Below are 18,028 nucleotides of genomic sequence, written 5' to 3' on the forward strand. Positions count from 1 at the left end.
GCAGAGAATCCAGTCACCAATCTATGCAGGCCCACAAGTTGCCTGAGGGCTTGTTGTTGGGTGGGGCCAGTCTCTCGGGTGGGCTGCCTGCCCTGGCTGAGCTGGATTAAATGGATGCTCTAGTGGGTGGTGCAGACCTGGGCTAGCAGGCCCCAGGGAGAACTCCAATGGCGTCTGTGTCAGCACGCCCACACCAGGCCACAACAATGGCCGCCGCCAATGTCCCAGTCCCTGAAGAGGTCTCACCTCTCACCGAGATGCACACAGGGCCTATTAGGTGAGTCTCTTTTCACCAAAGCACTGTGCACCTTTCTTTCTGGTGATTTTAGGATGCTTTCTGAGATGGGTGAGTTTGTGCGCGGGCCCTTTAAGAGCCGGTTTTAGTTTCTTTGTGAACCGGGTTTTCTGGGGGTATTCCCCAAGGCTTTAGCAACAGGCAAAGTCAGATATTATGCCACTCGTCTCAATTGTGCTGGGTCCACAAAATGCCCACAGTGGGGGCGCTCCCGGCTCAGGGCCCCGCGCCTCCAGGGAGGGGTGCGTACCTGTGGGCTGCTCCCAGCAGCCGTGACGCTGGCGGCTTGTGAAGGCGGCGTTTTTCCTCTCCAGAAGGGAGTTTCTGCCTCTTCCACCTCAACTAGGATTGTCCGTTGTTGCAGGAGTTCCTCTTAACCAGTTTTCAGTTCTGTCTCAGGGGTAATTTTTCCAGGAGTAGTTGTAAATTGGCTGTGTCCACGGGAAGAGGTGAGTTCAGAGACTGCTTACGCCGCCATCTTGACTTCCCTCTGAATTTCTAGTACTTTAAAGCAGAGGCTCTCAAACTTCAGTTGTGCCCAAGACTCACCACAAGTACTTAACAAAATTGCAGATTTCCCTAATCTCACTCCTTGAAATACTTTTTGGTAAGTATGGGATGGAGCCTTGGAATCTGCATTTTCATCAAGTGATTCTAATGCTACTAGTTTGCAAGTCACACTTGGAGAAATATTGCTCTAAAGCCTTTGGGGCAAAGACACAAACTCCACAAGAGCAACGCCCTCCGTTTATCTTACTCTCCATCATATCAGAGCCCCACACAGCACCTGCATCTTGAAAGGCACTCAAGAAATATTTGTTAAATGAACAACTTCTCACCAAAGGCATGAGTTTTCATCGACTATAGGAATTAAAGGATGAATTTACTCAAATAGGATCCTAATGTTACATATTATTTCTACAAGCAGACAAAATTCAAATGGCATTTGCTTCTTTTTATTCTTTTAGCCTATGGGCATCTTCTCCATCCTGGAAGAGGAGTGCATGTTCCCCAAGGCCACAGACACCTCTTTCAAGAACAAGCTGTATGAACAGCATCTTGGAAAGTCCAACAATTTCCAGAAGCCCAAACCTGCCAAAGGCAAGGTTGAGGCTCACTTCTCGCTGGTGCACTACGCTGGCACCGTGGACTACAACATTACTGGCTGGCTTGACAAGAACAAGGACCCCCTGAACGAGACCGTGGTTGGCCTGTACCAGAAATCTGCAATGAAGACTCTGGCTTTCCTTTTCACTGGGGCACAAGCTGGAGAAGGTGGTCATTTTTAATAGCATTAATATGTTCCTAGAGTCACAAAATAGAAATATACTGTATATCTGAGACAGATATAGTTATAGGAAAACCTAACACGAAAATACTGGTCGATATGGTTCTAATGAAAGGAAGTATATGTAATAAGTGTGGTACAGTTTTACGAGCTTAGACTTTCAGAGCTAAAATTGACACTATGGATCGTTTAGTCCACAGCTCATTTCACCAATAAGGAAACAGAGACTCAGGGAGGTTAAGTGACTTGCTCATGATCATATAGCTCATTTCTACCATTTTAACAGTATTGGTTCCCTCAAGGATCCAGCTAAGTTGGAAATGAAGAAATCCTTTGTCGGGGCACTAGCGCTTGAGAAACTGAAGTTCTGTTCTCTTAAGTCCCCTAAGACCAGATGTGCAAGCAACAGCATGGAAGCACAGGCAAAAAGGAAACAGGACTCCCCACCGGTGAGCCCAGGCTCACCTACCTGGGACCAAGCACAAAGCTTTGCCTATTCTCAGGCAATGTGTAACGCCTCCTCTAAGGAGGCGTTACTACTCTGTCTCCTGGGCACTGCCTTCAGGCAACCGACTGCAGATTTGAGTAGAGGTGTCCCATCCCTCCCCCACATCTACCCTTTTCACTCACAGTTTGTCTGCTGTTGTTTTCCTCAGTGCCTATAATGTGAGGTAATGCTGACATTTTCTTAATCTACAATTGAAGGAGAAAAGATAGGAAAGAATAGGAAGGATACAAGTGAATGAGTGCAAATTTAAATTCCAAAGGAAATTCTGGCAGTCCTGATGTCTATGGATAGTACTTAAAAGGCTATTACAAATAATTTTAATCTTTCTATTTATTTTTCAGAAAGTGGTGGTGGAAAGAAAGGTAGCAAGAAGAAGGGTTCTTCTTTCCAGACAGTGTCAGCTCTTTTCAGGGTACGGTATATTCTTGAATTTCAAAGGATTACTTTTGTAAAAAAATTAAATTATCATAACTTTATAAAATTTTTTAAAAAGAAATCTATGGTGAAACTGAAGAAAGTAATGATGTACTAAAAAACCTGGAAAATTCCTTACAAAAACGTATACAAAAAGAAGACCCACAGTGTGTCTCTTCACATCAAACTTTAAGATAAATGAATCATTTTCCCCTTACTCCCCAATTCTAAAAGATCTGGCATTGAACAAATTTCACATGAAATCAAATCCTCTCTTAAAAGCAACCACTGTATTCAGTTACACTATCTACTGCATATGACCAAAGTCTTAATACACATCTTCTCTGATTGGCAGTGCTTGAGAAACATAAACTGAAGTTGACTGGTTTTGTGTAATCCATAATTTCCCATCTGTACTCCATATGTATGATTTCTCTTGGCCATTGTGATTCGCTCTTCATTGAGACAGCTTATTAAAATGTGAAACGGGGGCACATTAACCATGGACATTGATAGGAACTCTCATGTAGATGCAGACAGAAATTATTTTAAAACTTTTCATATGGATTTACAGGAGAATTTAAATAAGCTGATGACCAACTTGAGGAGCACTCATCCCCACTTTGTACGTTGCATCATCCCCAATGAAACTAAAACTCCTGGTAAGACATGTCTAATATCCAGATAAGACTTCAGTGTGACTTCTCATTAGACTCTTATGTAGAAAACATACCTCTTTTTAAGGTGCCATGGAGCATGAACTTGTCCTGCACCAGCTGAGGTGTAATGGTGTGCTGGAAGGCATCCGCATCTGTAGGAAGGGATTCCCAAGCAGAATCCTTTACGCAGACTTCAAACAGAGGTTTGTGTCTCACTATTTTTCCTTTTCAACGTGTTAGTCTATATAAAAAATCACCACATAGTTCAAACATTTTTTAACTTCTCCTCGAAAAATGAAATGCTATTATTTGAAAGGTGATCATAAAAAAAAGAAGGCTTTGTTTATATTATCGTAAGTTTTTCACCATATCTTCCCAAGTTTTACTGGGAAGCACTGTAAAAACACTGTTTGATTGTTTTAATGAAATTTTTCTCCAAAACTCAATCTATCCTTTTTCAATGACAGCTACCAAGAGTTCCACCTTTTTTTTCAGTGAAGAAAAATCACATTTTTATATTTTTTTTATTCTGACAGATACAAGGTTCTAAATGCGAGTGCTATCCCAGAAGGTCAGTTCATTGACAGCAAGAAGGCTTCTGAGAAACTTCTAGGGTCTATTGACATTGACCATACCCAGTACAAATTTGGTCATACCAAGGTACCACCAACCCAAATTTCTATCTATCGTAATTTCATCACCTTTGTACTTTCGCATGAGCAGATATAACATATTTAACTTGTTCTGTGGCAAGGTTTTCTTTAAAGCTGGACTGTTGGGAACTCTAGAGGAGATGCGAGATGAAAAGCTGGCTCAACTCATCACACGCACTCAAGCGGTGTGCAGAGGATACCTGATGAGGGTGGAGTTCAAGAAGATGATGGAGAGGAGGTGAGGGACCAAGTACAAGTCCTTCTTCCTCACATTTTCATAGTTGAATCCCATGCAGTCATTACTTTTGTTGAGGGATGGTCAAGTTCCACATTCTTCTTCATTTGAATCTTTTTTTCTTTATTACAGAGAGTCCATCTTCTGCATCCAGTACAATGTTCGTGCCTTCATGAACGTCAAGCACTGGCCCTGGATGAAACTGTATTTCAAGATCAAGCCCCTCCTCAAGAGTGCAGAGACTGAGAAGGAGATGGCCACCATGAAGGAAGAATTTGAGAAGACCAAAGAAGAGCTGGCTAAGTCAGAGGCAAAAAGGAAAGAACTTGAAGAGAAAATGGTAGCTCTGATGCAAGAGAAAAATGACTTACAGCTCCAAGTTCAATCTGTGAGTGTTATATATTGCACAATCACTATCTGACTGGATATGAGAATTTTTTTAATTTAAAGTCTATAAATAAATGGTTTCCACTGAAACATTTGTTGGACTTGTTTGCCTTTCAAAAATACTAAGACTCAGGCCTAAAGAGGCAATAGATGCAAAGTCACAAACTATGATATGTTCAATGCACATTCACACATAGTTTGGTCGTCAGCGAGCAAAGTCATAAAAACATCCATAGACATTTCCTTTCTTTATAAAACCTTCTTTTATATTAGATTGTTCTCTCCTAGTTTTGTGCATAAAATAGAAGTTATGTTGTTTTTACCAGGGCAGAAAAAAGGCTAAATTAATCACCCCTGAAATGTGAGAAAACTGAGTCCTAGAATGAATAAACGACTTTTCTAAAGTAGCAAAGGTACAGATTTTGCCAAAAGCCTAGTCTTCCTGATTTGACCTTCCACACATGAATATTTGGAGGAAATCTGTTATTATACTTAATCAGTAGATTGAAATTACTAACATTTTGTTCATTTGATTTTTAAAAGTTGTCAAGTTAGTTGGCATATATGTTGACTGAAATGGTTGAGTCACTGAAGTTTCCACCTTTTAATAAATTATTGTGTGTTTGCAGATATGGCTTTGACAAATGAAAATATTTAACTTCCCCCTTTAGGAAGCAGATGGCTTAGCTGATGCAGAGGAAAGATGTGACCAGTTGATTAAAACCAAAATCCAGCTGGAGGCCAAAATCAAGGAGGTGACTGAGAGAGCTGAGGATGAAGAAGAGATCAATGCTGAGCTGACAGCCAAGAAGAGGAAACTGGAGGATGAATGTTCAGAGCTCAAGAAAGACATTGATGATCTTGAGCTGACACTGGCCAAGGCTGAAAAGGAAAAGCATGCCACAGAGAACAAGGTACAAATTATCCATCTTAGAGTATTTACAAGTGCTAGCCTGTTACTCAAGTATTTTAAGTGAAAGTTTAATGTTAAGATTATGGAATATGAAAGGAAAATACTGTCATAATTATGTCATCTCTTTAGCCTTCACCATTTCTATCTATTTACCTTGACCTTCATCTCCCATATCTTTTAGCTATGTAGGCCTGGGTTACCTTCTAGTTTCCATTTTCCATGTCAGACTAACACTGTCCTAACATAGTACCATGTTTTTCAATAAGACAACATGATGTCATTAACAGTCCTGTAATTTGTTCAAATCTAAAGGTGAAAAACCTCACAGAGGAGATGGCAGGCCTGGATGAAAACATTGCAAAGCTGACCAAGGAGAAGAAGGCCCTCCAAGAGGCCCACCAGCAAACCCTAGATGACCTGCAGGCAGAAGAGGACAAAGTCAACACCCTGACCAAAGCTAAAACCAAGCTAGAGCAGCAAGTGGATGATGTAAGTGTGAAAAACACAGTGTTTCCTCTTAAGATGAAATAAACAATTGTGACATGCAACCATTAATGATGCTCATAAGCCTTTAACTCCTGGTTTGAAAATAATAAAGTTCTCATGCTATTTGGTGTATCTTTTAAAAATCTCCTGTGTATCTTTGAAGGCTAGTAACATATGGTTCAGTGCTTAAGAACCAAAATAAATAAAATCCATTATAAATTTAGCTTGAAGGATCTCTGGAACAAGAAAAGAAACTTCGCATGGACTTAGAAAGAGCCAAGAGAAAACTGGAGGGTGACCTAAAATTGGCCCAAGAATCCACAATGGACGTAGAAAATGACAAACAGCAACTTGATGAGAAACTCAAAAAGTGAGTATGATACAATTCAATTGTAACCTGCTTGTTGTCTGTCAGTTCAGATGAAATATATGTTTTAGAGATCTCTAAAATATTACTTCACGGCCTATGAGGAAAAAGAGCAAATAATGACATCTTAGACTTCTGTATTTAATGAAAATCATACATCATTGACTCATCAAACATGTACTGCTCGCTTCCTCAACACCAGCAGTATAAAGACATTGGATTATACATAAAAGAAGACTGGTAACAGAATTGACTGCGAGCTAATGTGTTACTCTTCTAACAGGAAGGAGTTTGAACTGAGCAATCTGCAAAGCAAGATCGAAGATGAACAGGCCCTTGCACTGCAGCTGCAGAAGAAGATCAAGGAGTTACAGGTAAGTCATACCCTCCACCTTTTCTGGGCATTACAGGAATCAAAACTGCCATGAATTCACAACCTTGATATGTCACTCCCAGGCCCGCATCGAGGAGCTGGAGGAGGAAATCGAGGCAGAGCGGGCCTCCCGGGCCAAAGCAGAGAAGCAGCGCACTGATCTCTCCCAGGAACTGGAGGAGATCAGCGAGCGCCTGGAAGAAGCTGGTGGGGCGACTTCAGCCCAGATTGAGATGAACAAGAAGAGGGAGGCTGAGTTCCAGAAAATGCGCAAGGACCTGGAGGAGGCCACCCTGCAGCACGAAGCCACAGCGGCTGCTCTTCGGAAGAAGCACGCGGACAGTGTGGCTGAACTTGGGGAGCAAACAGACAACCTGCAGAGGGTCAAGCAGAAACTGGAGAAGGAGAAGAGCGAGCTGAAGATGGAGATCGATGACCTTGCTAGTAACATGGAGACTGTCTCCAAAGCCAAGGTGTTTATTAACTTGTCCCTGTTTCATCTTTACTTGCAACGATTCAAAAGGATCGATATTTATATGACTGTATGATGTATGTATGACTATATCTAACGTAACTACCAATTTTACATGTTAACTACCAATTTTACATGTTACCTCAAATTTTAAAATTATTTTTAACAGGTATCACTATATTGAATTGAATCGTTTCAGTCTTCATATCTGATTTGTAGAATTCACTTTAACTTTTGTCACTATCACTGTGAAAGAATGCAGTTACAGAAGAAAAATCTAAAAACCTTACTCCATGATGCAAAATTTAAATGATGTTCATGTTTTCCAAAAGAAAATAATCTAATTTTCACAATCATTTATCTATTCATTTAGCCAACATTATGCGTCTCTATACCCAAGGCATCGTGCAAGGCTTTGAAGTAGATAGGAAAATAAATAAAATTCAGCCCCTTTCCATACGTAGTTACAGATCTCCAAATCCTAGACTTACGAACATATCAAATATATCATATTCTCCTGTTTTCTATTTCCCACCACAGGGAAACCTCGAGAAAATGTGCCGCACACTAGAGGACCAGCTTAGTGAAGTGAAGACAAAGGCAGAAGAGCAACAACGCTTAATCAATGAATTGTCAGCCCAGAAGGCACGTTTACACACAGAATCAGGTCAGTAAATGAATATAAGCAGCCTGTGGAGAGGTGGAGAATGAAAGGCAAGCCTCCACCTGCGCGTACCTAGCAAACACAAATCATTTCTCTGGCCATGTACACCCATTTATCATTGATTTGTTATTCCTTTATCTTTTTATTTTGAGATGGTGAAAAGAATGATTAAAAGCTACTAATTGGAAAAAAATTAAGCTCCCTAAGCTGAGGAGATTTTTGTTGCCTCAGCACTGCTCAAAAAAATCCCCAAATCCTAAAATATCAAAGAAAGCTCACACATTTTTGAAAAAGCAAGAAATAACCTTCTTAATAGCATCAAAGCTTTTGAGTTATTCTTTTCATCATACGAAATAAGCGAGTTCAAATGTTATTTCATTCTTTAAATTATTCTTCACCTAGACAACAGAACTAAATCACTCATGTTTTGTCTTTCACAGGTGAATTTTCACGACAGCTAGATGAGAAAGAAGCTCTGGTTTCTCAGCTATCCCGAGGCAAACAAGCATTTACACAACAGATTGAGGAATTAAAGAGGCAGCTAGAAGAGGAGTCTAAGGTGAGAATTTTCTGTTTGATACTTTGAATCACTTGAACTTTGCAGTATGAAATAGTATTGAACTTCACATAGAGAATATCAGTGATCAGAATGTAAACCTACATTGCACACTTTTTGGTTGGTCCAGGCCAAGACCGCCCTGGCCCACGCCCTGCAGTCAGCTCGCCATGACTGTGACCTGCTGCGGGAACAGTGTGAAGAGGAGCAGGAAGCCAAGGCCGAGCTGCAGAGGTCAATGTCCAAGGCTAACAGTGAGGTTGCCCAGTGGAGGACCAAATACGAGACGGATGCCATTCAGCGCACAGAGGAGCTGGAGGAGGCTAAGTACGGGCTCTTAGTGAGGGGGGCAGAAAGAAGTAAAAGTTAAAAAACAGAAAGGGAAAAATGAAAGACAGAATATTCCAAGGCATAGAGATAGGTGAAGGATTTCAGCCTATTTGATTGTAAAGTGATAGATTCTACCACGTTCTCCTCCTTATAGTCCAGTGTACATCTATTGGAGAATGGACCAAGACCAGAGCCCTCTCCCCATTCCAGGTCTATTACAAAAGCATCTTAAATTTCTTTCCATCAAAATGAATTAATAATTATCAGCATACCTTTTATGAATTAAGGATAACTAATTTCCTTTAATATAAGGAAAAATGGAGACATTGAGACTCTCTGGTACATTATTATGAATAGTTTAATTAACAATAATCAGTTTATTCTGACCTGGAGTATCGAAAGTTCGGAATAAAACTATCATACTCTGTCATCATTTAACTAACAATCAGTATCAATCAACTAATTCACTAATTACATACAGTTTTTGTGGAATAAAACTCATGGGAGTTACACATGGAAGGAAAATAACCCTTATGTTCCTAGTGAAGGATGCTTCCCTAAATTTGATTTATCTCAGTAGTTGTTAGAATTAGACAGAACGAAAGGGTTTGGCAAGCATTTGCAGAGGGAGCATTCTGGATAAGAGTGTGGGCTAGAGAAGTCGTGAATTAGGTGGGCTGGTGAAGAGAGCAGTAAGACTTTGGAGGATATTTGGGAAGTGTAATAATGGAATAATATTTATTGTCTGGGGTGACCAAACCTAGAAAGTTACTGATTAATTGTATGACCTTGGACACATCATTCTGCGTGGCAGTTTCCTCTTTCTAAAGAGGACTATACTAGAAAATGTTTAAGGATCCTATTCAATGCTAACATTCTTCGATGATATGCCTCCTGTTCGTGGTTGTTACTTCCTCCTCACCCTCATATCCTTACATTGCTCACTCAGCTCAAGCGCTTATTCATAATCAATCTCTCTCTCGCGCGCGCGCGCACACACACATACACCACCACCAACACAACACACACAAAAAATGGCCTCATAAACATGTTTGACGACCCCTGTGATAAAAATAAGAATTCGCTAGAGAAAACAGAATTCTAGAAGAGATAAAATGGGTACTGAGAAGATATTTTAGAAAATCTTAGCAATTTGTAGACATAGGAGCAAAAAATCTTGGGGAAAATATGCTTTCCTAGTAAGCAGCTTTAAAGTTCACTGTGGTAACTTTGACTCTGCTCTTGGTCACTCACCCTGACCAACTTTTCAGGAAAAAGCTGGCCCAGCGTCTGCAGGATGCTGAGGAACACATGGAAGCAGTGAATTCCAAATGTGCTTCTCTAGAAAAGACAAAGCAGCGGCTCCAGAATGAAGTGGAGGACCTCATGGTTGACGTGGAGAGATCGAATGCAGCCTGTGCAGCCCTCGATAAGAAGCAGAGGAACTTTGACAAGGTGGCCCACAGTGACCAGCTTCCTAGGGAGAGAGTGGCATGATTCTTGGTTACAGAGGCTTAGTTCTGATGTACTTCCAGGTCCTATCAGAATGGAAACAGAAAAATGAAGAAACTCAGGCTGAACTTGAGGCCTCCCAGAAGGAGTCCCGTTCTCTCAGCACTGAGCTATTCAAGGTGAAGAATGCCCACGAGGAATCCCTGGACCAACTTGAAACACTAAAGCGAGAGAATAAGAACTTACAGCGTGAGTCTTTGTAATCATTCTATTTCAAAAATGGTAGAGAGGTATCTTTTCAATTTTTCATTTTTCTCAACTAAATTTGGTATTTTATTGTTAAACCATAGAGGAGATTTCTGACCTGACTGAGCAAATTGCAGAGGGAGGAAAGCACATCCACGAACTGGAGAAAGTAAAGAAACAAATAGATCAAGAGAAGAGTGAACTACAGGCTGCCCTAGAGGAAGCAGAGGCACGTGTTTCATTTGCTCACCTATGCATTATAAATAAATTGAAAAATTAACAGCAACTGAGATCTATCATGTTGCAAACCTTTAGAGAATAACTCATGTAATTCAGTGAGAAATATGAATTGTACCTTGGGAATGCAGAACTAAAAGGCAAAATTAAGATGTATGAAAGTTTGTGAGTTTTTTTAATACTTTCTTGAAGAAATCATCATAATGTGCAAAAAGAAAAGCTCTTTAGGTAACTTCAATGTTGCTTTTTTTAAAGGCATCTCTTGAGCATGAAGAATGCAAAATCCTTCGCATTCAACTTGAGTTAAATCAGGTGAAATCTGAGATTGACCGGAAAATTGCTGAAAAAGATGAAGAAATCGATCAGCTAAAGAGAAACCATCTCAGAGTGGTGGAGTCGATGCAGAGCACCCTAGATGCTGAGATCAGAAGCAGAAATGATGCCCTGAGGATCAAGAAGAAGATGGAGGGAGACCTCAATGAAATGGAAATGCAGCTGAATCACGCCAACCGCCAGGCTACTGAGGCAATAAAGAATCTTAGAAACACACAAGGAATACTGAAGGTACACTGGGACAAACACACACGGTGTCATACAGTCTGGGTGTAACTGTGTGACTCCAATTCTAAATTTTAGAGGAATATTTGCCATAAATCATCTAAGTAATACAGTAATCAGTTGAAAATTTTATGTACGTGGCTGAAAAATAGCTTAATTCTGGAAAGCCCAGGACAGAGTTTCCTTTGTCATCTGAAGAGAAGACAAAGTGGTGAGGGTAGGGAGACAGAGGAAGTGATGAGAGTTTAGCTACATGCCACTGCACAAATCACTTCATTTATGTGGACTTCATTTGTTTGATGTATATAAATATATATTTTAAAATACACATATCTATATTTGTTTAATGTATATAAAATATATAAGACTATTAGACCAGCTCATCTATAAGGATACTTTCCTGATCCAAAATTTTATAGCTTTACCCATGGTATTTTTTTATGATTCAGGATCTAAAATAATATAACATCATGTTCTTTTGAGTAGAACTGCTCTCCTGGGCTACAAAAAATTTGTCATTCATACTCTAAGTTATTAAGATCAACACGTGTCCATGACCCTAAATTTGTATTTGCTTTAACTGGAGCATGAGTAAGAGTCAATTTCTCCTTCTGTGTAGGACACTCAGCTACACTTGGATGATGCCATAAGAGGCCAAGACGACCTTAAAGAACAGCTGGCAATGGTTGAGCGCAGAGCTAACCTGCTGCAGGCTGAGACTGAAGAGCTAAGGGCATCCCTGGAACAGATTGAGAGGAGCAGGAGAGTGGCAGAGCAAGAGCTTCTGGATGCTAGTGAGCGTCTGCAACTCTTGCACACCCAGGTGAGGTTCAGGACTATGGTTGAGCAAATGCACTCCCTGAAGTTGAAGACAATTTGAGAGGGTAAGCTCGTTATAAAGTAAGGAGTAACCTTGGCAAAGGTCCCTTGCTGGAGTTCTGGAAAATGTACAGAAGTATGTACTGAGGCCTAGCTGGCTCACAAGTATATTTATGGGCTGGCATAATCATGTTGATTTGAAATAGTTTAGCGATCTAGTAACTTTTGTTAAAAAGCGCAAATAAAACTCCTACTAATAACCATATATATAATTGGTGGCCATCTGGTTGTTTGCAACTCTAAGCTGCAAATAGACAAACCAATAAAATAGAGGAGAAAGAATAAGCCACCAGGTAATATTTATGTATCGTGTATGCACATAAAGCTAACTTCAGGACCCGGCCCGGTGGCGCAAGTGGTTAAGTGCGCACACTCCGCTGTGGTGGCCCGGGGTTCGCCGGTTCGGATCCCAGGCGTGCACCGATGCACTGCCTGGCAAGCCATGCTGTGGCGGCGTCCCATATAAAGTGGAGGAAGATGAGCACAGATGTTAGCCCAGGACCAATCTTCCTCAGCAAAAAAAGAGTAGTATTGGAAGATGTTAGCACAGGGCTGATCTTCCTCACAAAAAAAAAAAAGCTTAATTCATGAGATATAGAAAGAAGCTCTTAAGTTCAAATTCATGGAGGCCATCATTAGTGCTAGTCAGCATTTGTTCTTTCTAATAGATTTGTTAAACAAATAGTAGTATATCCTCACAATGGCTAAAATGCAGCTGTTGTAGTATGCATTTATTGCCATGGAAAGATGTTCACAATATAGTAAGTAAAAAAAGCAACTTAAAAATAATATATAGAGGCCAACCTGGTGGTGTAGCGGTTAAGTTGACACGCTCTGCTTCAACGGCCCAGGGTTTGCATGTTCGGATCCCAGGCACGGACCTATGCACCGCTCATCAAGCCATGCTGTGGGAGCATCCTACATACAAAATAGAGGAAGATGTTAGCTCAGGGCTAATCTTCCTCAGCAAAAAGAGGATGACTGGCAACAGATGTTAGCTCAGGGGCCAATCTTCCTCACCAAAAAACCATAAATAATAATATATAAAGCACGATCTTTTTTGTTAAAAATATACAGGAAGCATCCAGAAGGACAAACAAAAGTATTATCAATGATTATCCCTGTGTAGTGAGAGTACAATAATTATTCTCTTTTTTGCTAATTTGTATGTTCTACTATTTTTTTTACAATAAACATATATTATTGTACAATTTTTAAAGTTGCAATATATGGAACTAGCCATCATGGAAAAGTTAAAATCACATACTACAAATAATTTTAAAATCAAGTTAAAATGCAGTATTTTTCCTATTCATTATTAGGATCCTTAAATTCATTGAATATTTCAAATACTGTCAACTTTCCAAAAATGAAAGGCTCTTGGCTCATTTTTGTATCAATAATGGTGCTATTTATGCACTTAAAATATAGAGACAACAAATGTAAATGAACAACCAAAAATTACTAATCCATTTTTCATGAGCTGTGTGGTGCTACATGGTACAGCACATTAAATATTTTCTTGGGGCAGGATTGTGCTTTATACTTACAAGCAGCCCCTGATAACAGTCAAATACGTTTGGTATCAAAAATTAAATTTTATCTAGAAAAATTTAAGAGAATTTTTATTAACAGAGATGTGGGTAGAAAGAAGAGAAGGCATAAACTTAGACTCAACTTTTGATTTGGTTTTTATTCCAAATATTTCTAATGATCAATAATTTATGCCTGTATACACTAGTAAAAATAACAATGTAGATAGTTATAATTAAATGTGCTTTTCTTCTTTTTTATTAATTTGAAATAGAACACCAGCCTGATCAACACCAAGAAGAAGCTGGAGACAGACATATCCCAACTGCAGGGAGAGATGGAGGACATTGTCCAGGAAGCTCGCAATGCGGAAGAGAAGGCCAAGAAGGCCATCACTGATGTGAGCAGAGGGCAGTGCAGTGGTGGTCAAACTTGAATCTTGATGTGCTATCTCAGCTTCCTCAACTGATTTTGCTTTACTGCTAACTAGGCCGCCATGATGGCTGAGGAACTGAAGAAGGAGCAGGACACCAGCGCCCACCTGGAGCGGATGAAGAAGAACCTGGAGCAGACGGTGAAGGACCTGCAGCACCGTCTGGACGAGGCTGAGCAGCTGGCCCTGAAGGGCGGGAAGAAGCAGATGCAGAAACTGGAGGCCAGGGTGGGTCTCCACTACTTCATTCAATTCCCAGCCTGTTCATGCCGCTAGTTACAGCCAGCTGTTAAACTCTTTTGCTCTCTTCCAGGTGAGGGAGCTTGAAAATGAGGTCGAAAGTGAACAGAAGCGCAATGTTGAAGCTGTCAAGGGTCTTCGCAAACATGAGAGAAGAGTAAAGGAACTCACTTACCAGGTGACCAGCCTTTCCATGTTTTCCATATTTTATTTTCACATAAACAAAAATAATGAGTTTTCAAATAAAGACACTACCTATTTGTTACCTCTTTCATTCCAGACTGAGGAGGACCGCAAGAATGTTCTCAGGCTGCAGGACTTGGTGGACAAATTGCAGGCCAAAGTTAAAGCTTACAAGAGACAAGCTGAACAGGCTGTAAGTACCTTCACAGCGAGAGAGGAAGGTTCAGAAGCAGGCCTAGGTTTTGTGCAGTCTGAAGTTTATAGAATTTAAGAGGCTTTCTTTAAGGCAAAGAACACAAAATTGGGAATACAAAATTAGGTATGAAAATGAACACTTAGAATGAAAAATTTTACCACTAATTACCGGAGCCTTAGAGATTCAGGTTCATTTCTTCTGAGACCTCTTTAAGCAATTTTCCAGACATGTTAGTATAGAAATGCTTCTTGGTACAACACACTTCCCTCCCTATCTAGAACACTCTACAACTCCCAGCAATTCCCAGCACTCATAGGGGCTGTGCAAATGAGGGCTCTGAGGCCTTAGCCTTCTTTAACTTCATGATAAATCCATCTCAGAACATTTCCTTTTCATTTGGCTGCAGTTATCTTTCTCATCCTGTTAATTCTGAAATCTTCCTTAAGGTTTTTGCTTTTGCTTTCTCATTCATGAGGCAAATCCTGTAGCTGCCTCTAGTAACCACGGCAATAAGAACTAGAAAATGTCAAATTTTCCTGTTCTCTCAAATGCATTTCTTTTCTCAGGAGGAACAATCCAATGTCAACCTCTCCAAATTCCGCAAGCTCCAGCACGAGCTGGAGGAGGCCGAGGAACGGGCTGACATTGCCGAGTGCCAGGTCAACAAGCTGCGGGTGAAGAGCCGGGAGGTTCACACAAAAGTCCTAAGTGAAGAGTAATTCATTTCTAATGCTGAAAGGTGACCAAAGAAATGCACAAAATGTGAAGTTCTTTGTCACTGTCATATATCACTGTGAAGTCAAGGAAATAAAGTCTGCAGAGAAATTTGCAATCTAAAAATATACGTGTCTCTTAATTACAAACTCATAGTGATATTAGAACTAATTCACTTATTCAACATTTGTTAAGCTGCTACTGTGTGCAATCAGAGATGATGACAAAAATGGATGTGGTCAGTGAACCAACTTGAATGAAGGCAAATGAAATGAAGTGCTCTGAGAAAATGCAAAGATGGCTAATGCACCCTCAATTCCATTCAACCAATTTTACTAAATACCAGGTATGTGTATGTACAGAAATGGGCACCCAGGATATGACAATCATCCCTGCCGTTGAGGAGCTCAAGCCAGCAGGGACAGCAATTCAAACAGATTATGATACAACATGCACACTCTGATAGAAGTATGACAACAAAGTGTGGCGATAACACAGAGTGAGCTGCTAACCTGGGCAGTCCAGAAAGGCTTCTCAAAGGAGACTGTGAGCTAGCTCCTAAAAGATTAGTAGATAGTTATCAGGTGCAAGAGAACAGAAGCTGGTCATTCTAAGAAAAGAAAACAAGCATGAGATTTCAGAATAGTTTAGCATAGGCTCCATGAGCAAAGGACATCAGATGAGGCCAGAGACGGAAGTTAAATCCTACTGTGAAGGGTCCAGCCCCATAGGCAGTGCTGAGGAATTAGGACATGCATCAAACTGGTCAGATTGCACGAGGAGGAGAGTTGACACAAATCTGGCAGTAGTATGGAGGATGGAGTAGGACGGGAAAGACTAGAGCCTAGGAAGACTGTTAAGACTATTAAAATGGTCCAAATTAGAGATGACAGTGATGGAAATGAACGAGAATGCAGAATGAAAGCAAGAGTCTAAGGCTGGTATAAAGAAAGGACTGGGAGAGCACTGAAGAAGTTAAACAGTTTCACAGCATTCAAACTTCCCAGTTACTCTATGGTTATAGATTTTATTTCCTTTGGGGGAAATTCTTTTCCTCTGAACCTCCTCTCTCTCCAAGAAAAACAACAGAACTTTTCAGATAAATCTTCCTGTTGACCCTCTAATTTCTACATACAATTCTGCTTATCAAGGAACCTGATTTTTCTCAGTACCATATATATTTTAAGGACGAACCAGAAAGGGAATTTATTTCTTAACATAGAAAAGAATGTGACCAAAATTTTATCATAGCCATTGCCAGAGTGATTTTTTTTTGATATTTTGTGTGTGTGTGTGAGGAAGATTAGCCCTGAGCACATCTGTTGCCAATCCTCCTCTTTTTACTGAGGAAGACTGGCCCTGGGCTAACATCTGTGCCCACGTTCCTCTACTTTATATGTGGGACGCCTGCCACAGCATGGCTTGATAAGCATTGTGTAGGTCCACGCCCAGGATCCGAACCTGCAAACCCTGGGCCACCAAAGCAGAGCACGCGAACCGAACCACTATGCCACTGGGCTGGCCCCTTGATACCTTTTTTTTTTTTTGGTGAGAAAGATTGGCCCTGAGCTAACATCTGTGCCCATCTTCCTCTACCCTGTATGTGGGATGCCACCATAACATGGCTTGATGAGCAGTGTGTAGGTCCGTGCCCAGGATCTGAACCCATTAACCCCGGGCCGCCAAAGCAGAGCATGCGAACTTAACTACGCCACTGGGCTAGCCCCTTTTGATACTTTTTTAAGCTTACAATTTTGCTTCATTGTGTGGACATTTAAAAAGTAAGATAGTAAAATACCAATTTACTCTTTCACAGTGGTGGATATCTCTTTCTAATGATGAGGCTGCTTCAGGAAATTTCCTTCCCCAGTGTGGAAATCTTAATTAGTAATCAGAAGCCTGCTTCATAAGAAGAGGATTTAAAAGGCATAGAAAATAATTGTAAGGAATAGTTCACCTAGGCCATGATGAAGACTAATGAAATATCCTGCCTAGAGTAGGCATTTATTATCAAATTTTAATTAAACTCTGTAGAGTTAACCTATTGACCTCAAAAGCACCTCCTAACTATCTGAATAATTGCTTATATAGAGAGTTGAGAGTGGATTTCATTATATATGGGTCAATTATTCCAGAGTCCCTGACTAAAGCAGCAAGGATTTAGAGTCACAGCTATTCTGGTTAATATTCTTCCACATCTTCCTCACAGATTAAGTGATTTACACACTTATTTCCTAATCTCATATAACAAAACCACACGTGATAGTCTAGAATGCTGATAATACTCTTTGTCTTTTCTTTTATAGTTAAAATGAGGGATCACTGAGATTTGGGAACTGTTTATAACCTACTGATGCTAGACAGTAGAACCCAAACAGGATGCATACAAGGAGAAGGCAGAAGGCTGTCTCCAAGAACAACTCTGAATTAGGAATGATGGAGGTAGTTTAAGTCTGATTCCTCCCTGATAGTAACACTAAGACTGATAGTAACACTAACACTACTGTGATGGACAGAAATTGAGATGGGAAGAAGATTGTGTTACAATTTGTTACAAAGGGCAAGGGACTTTTTCTCTAACCTATAGATAAACCTATTTAAAACGTACACATAGAGGGACGGCCCCGTGGCTTAGAGGTTAAGTGCGCGCACTCTGCTACTGGCGGCCCGGGTTCGGATCCCAGGCGCGCACCGATGCACCGCTTCCCCGGCCATGCTGAGGCCGCATCCCACATATAGCAACCAGAAGGATGTGCA

The 18,028-nt window shown here is 40.5% G+C and overlaps 1 protein-coding gene across 4 annotated transcripts in view; it reads left to right on the plus strand.

The window, feature by feature from the left end:
* LOC131416913 (myosin-4) overlaps nucleotides 1-15,276 on the plus strand; it is a 28,688-nt gene extending 13,412 nt beyond the window's left edge. For 2 of the 4 annotated variants that reach the window (XM_058559711.1, XM_058559710.1), the window contains exons 14-38: nucleotides 1,264-1,573; nucleotides 2,433-2,503; nucleotides 3,080-3,167; nucleotides 3,250-3,367; nucleotides 3,701-3,824; nucleotides 3,919-4,055; nucleotides 4,185-4,440; nucleotides 5,111-5,353; nucleotides 5,665-5,841; nucleotides 6,063-6,208; nucleotides 6,489-6,579; nucleotides 6,662-7,051; nucleotides 7,591-7,717; nucleotides 8,155-8,273; nucleotides 8,401-8,597; nucleotides 9,872-10,055; nucleotides 10,136-10,301; nucleotides 10,403-10,527; nucleotides 10,791-11,099; nucleotides 11,713-11,916; nucleotides 13,780-13,905; nucleotides 13,996-14,166; nucleotides 14,252-14,356; nucleotides 14,459-14,554; nucleotides 15,124-15,276. In XM_058559711.1, the coding sequence (XP_058415694.1) occupies nucleotides 1,264-1,573; nucleotides 2,433-2,503; nucleotides 3,080-3,167; nucleotides 3,250-3,367; nucleotides 3,701-3,824; nucleotides 3,919-4,055; nucleotides 4,185-4,440; nucleotides 5,111-5,353; nucleotides 5,665-5,841; nucleotides 6,063-6,208; nucleotides 6,489-6,579; nucleotides 6,662-7,051; nucleotides 7,591-7,717; nucleotides 8,155-8,273; nucleotides 8,401-8,597; nucleotides 9,872-10,055; nucleotides 10,136-10,301; nucleotides 10,403-10,527; nucleotides 10,791-11,099; nucleotides 11,713-11,916; nucleotides 13,780-13,905; nucleotides 13,996-14,166; nucleotides 14,252-14,356; nucleotides 14,459-14,554; nucleotides 15,124-15,276 (4,233 nt within the window). Of the gene's footprint in view, nucleotides 1-1,263; nucleotides 1,574-1,809; nucleotides 1,820-2,432; nucleotides 2,504-3,079; nucleotides 3,168-3,249; nucleotides 3,368-3,700; nucleotides 3,825-3,918; nucleotides 4,056-4,184; nucleotides 4,441-5,110; nucleotides 5,354-5,664; nucleotides 5,842-6,062; nucleotides 6,209-6,488; nucleotides 6,580-6,661; nucleotides 7,052-7,590; nucleotides 7,718-8,154; nucleotides 8,274-8,400; nucleotides 8,598-9,871; nucleotides 10,056-10,135; nucleotides 10,302-10,402; nucleotides 10,528-10,790; nucleotides 11,100-11,712; nucleotides 11,917-13,779; nucleotides 13,906-13,995; nucleotides 14,167-14,251; nucleotides 14,357-14,458; nucleotides 14,555-15,123 lie in introns of all 4 variants that reach the window. The other 2 variants (XM_058559709.1, XM_058559712.1) reach the window with 2 other exon arrangements.
* Nucleotides 15,277-18,028: the final 2,752 nt, after the last annotated feature.

This window comes from Diceros bicornis, chromosome 18 (genome assembly GCF_020826845.1).
Source record: "Diceros bicornis minor isolate mBicDic1 chromosome 18, mDicBic1.mat.cur, whole genome shotgun sequence".
Classification (NCBI taxonomy): domain Eukaryota; kingdom Metazoa; phylum Chordata; class Mammalia; order Perissodactyla; family Rhinocerotidae; genus Diceros; species Diceros bicornis.